This window comes from Mesitornis unicolor, unplaced genomic scaffold (assembly GCF_000695765.1).
Source record: "Mesitornis unicolor isolate BGI_N332 unplaced genomic scaffold, ASM69576v1 scaffold17884, whole genome shotgun sequence".
Taxonomy (NCBI): domain Eukaryota; kingdom Metazoa; phylum Chordata; class Aves; order Mesitornithiformes; family Mesitornithidae; genus Mesitornis; species Mesitornis unicolor.
Window position 1 is genome coordinate 4,396 of NW_010178242.1, and position 607 is coordinate 5,002.

Here is a 607-nt window from a genome sequence, read left to right on the forward strand (position 1 = left end):
GTAGGTGACAGCCACCAAGGCCGCCGTAGTCGCCATGGCCACCAGGGAGGGGACAGGGACCACCCCGGGGATGCTCAGAGCTGAGCATCACCATGGCAACCACCCCAGGGATGCAAGAGTTGAGCATCCCTAGTTGTGGAGGTGACCCAGACATGTGGTGGGTGGTCCTAGATTTGTGGGGTGGGTTTTGGGGATAAACTGGGGGGTCTGGGCCCCCATGGGGGTCTAAGTGACACCCCCAGCCCCATGTCCCCCCTCAGGCATCACCAACCAAGCGTCCATCGAGGAGCTGTCACCCTGCGAGGACCAGCACCCCCCGACCCCCGCCCCGCACAAGCACAACGGGGATGTGGAATAGCACCGGGAGGAGCGAGGTGGGTGCTGGGGGGGAGGGAAGGAAGCACAAACCGGGGTGGGGGGGTATGGTGACATTGCCATGACTGTGTCACCCCCCCATGGATGACAGGTCCCTGTCCGGCCGAGTGACGCCGTCGTGCCCAACGTCTTCGATGCCATCGAGTTCACCATTTGCAGGGATGGAGCCCCCCGGGGATGATGCCGGGAGCAGCCATGGGGCAGACCTCCCCCCCAGCCGCATCCCGGTAGC

At 64.7% G+C, this 607-nt stretch overlaps 1 protein-coding gene across 1 annotated transcript in view; it reads left to right on the forward strand.

Annotated features, from left to right (window-relative positions):
• PDE1B (phosphodiesterase 1B, calmodulin-dependent) overlaps positions 1-358 on the forward strand; it is a gene marked incomplete at its 5' end in the record, with an annotated part of 4,750 nt that extends 4,392 nt beyond the window's left edge. Inside the window, one exon of the mRNA XM_010182391.1 lies at positions 261-358. Within this exon, the coding sequence (XP_010180693.1) occupies positions 261-358 (98 nt within the window). The remainder of the gene's footprint in view (positions 1-260) is intronic.
• Between the last annotated feature and the right edge of the window lie 249 nt (positions 359-607).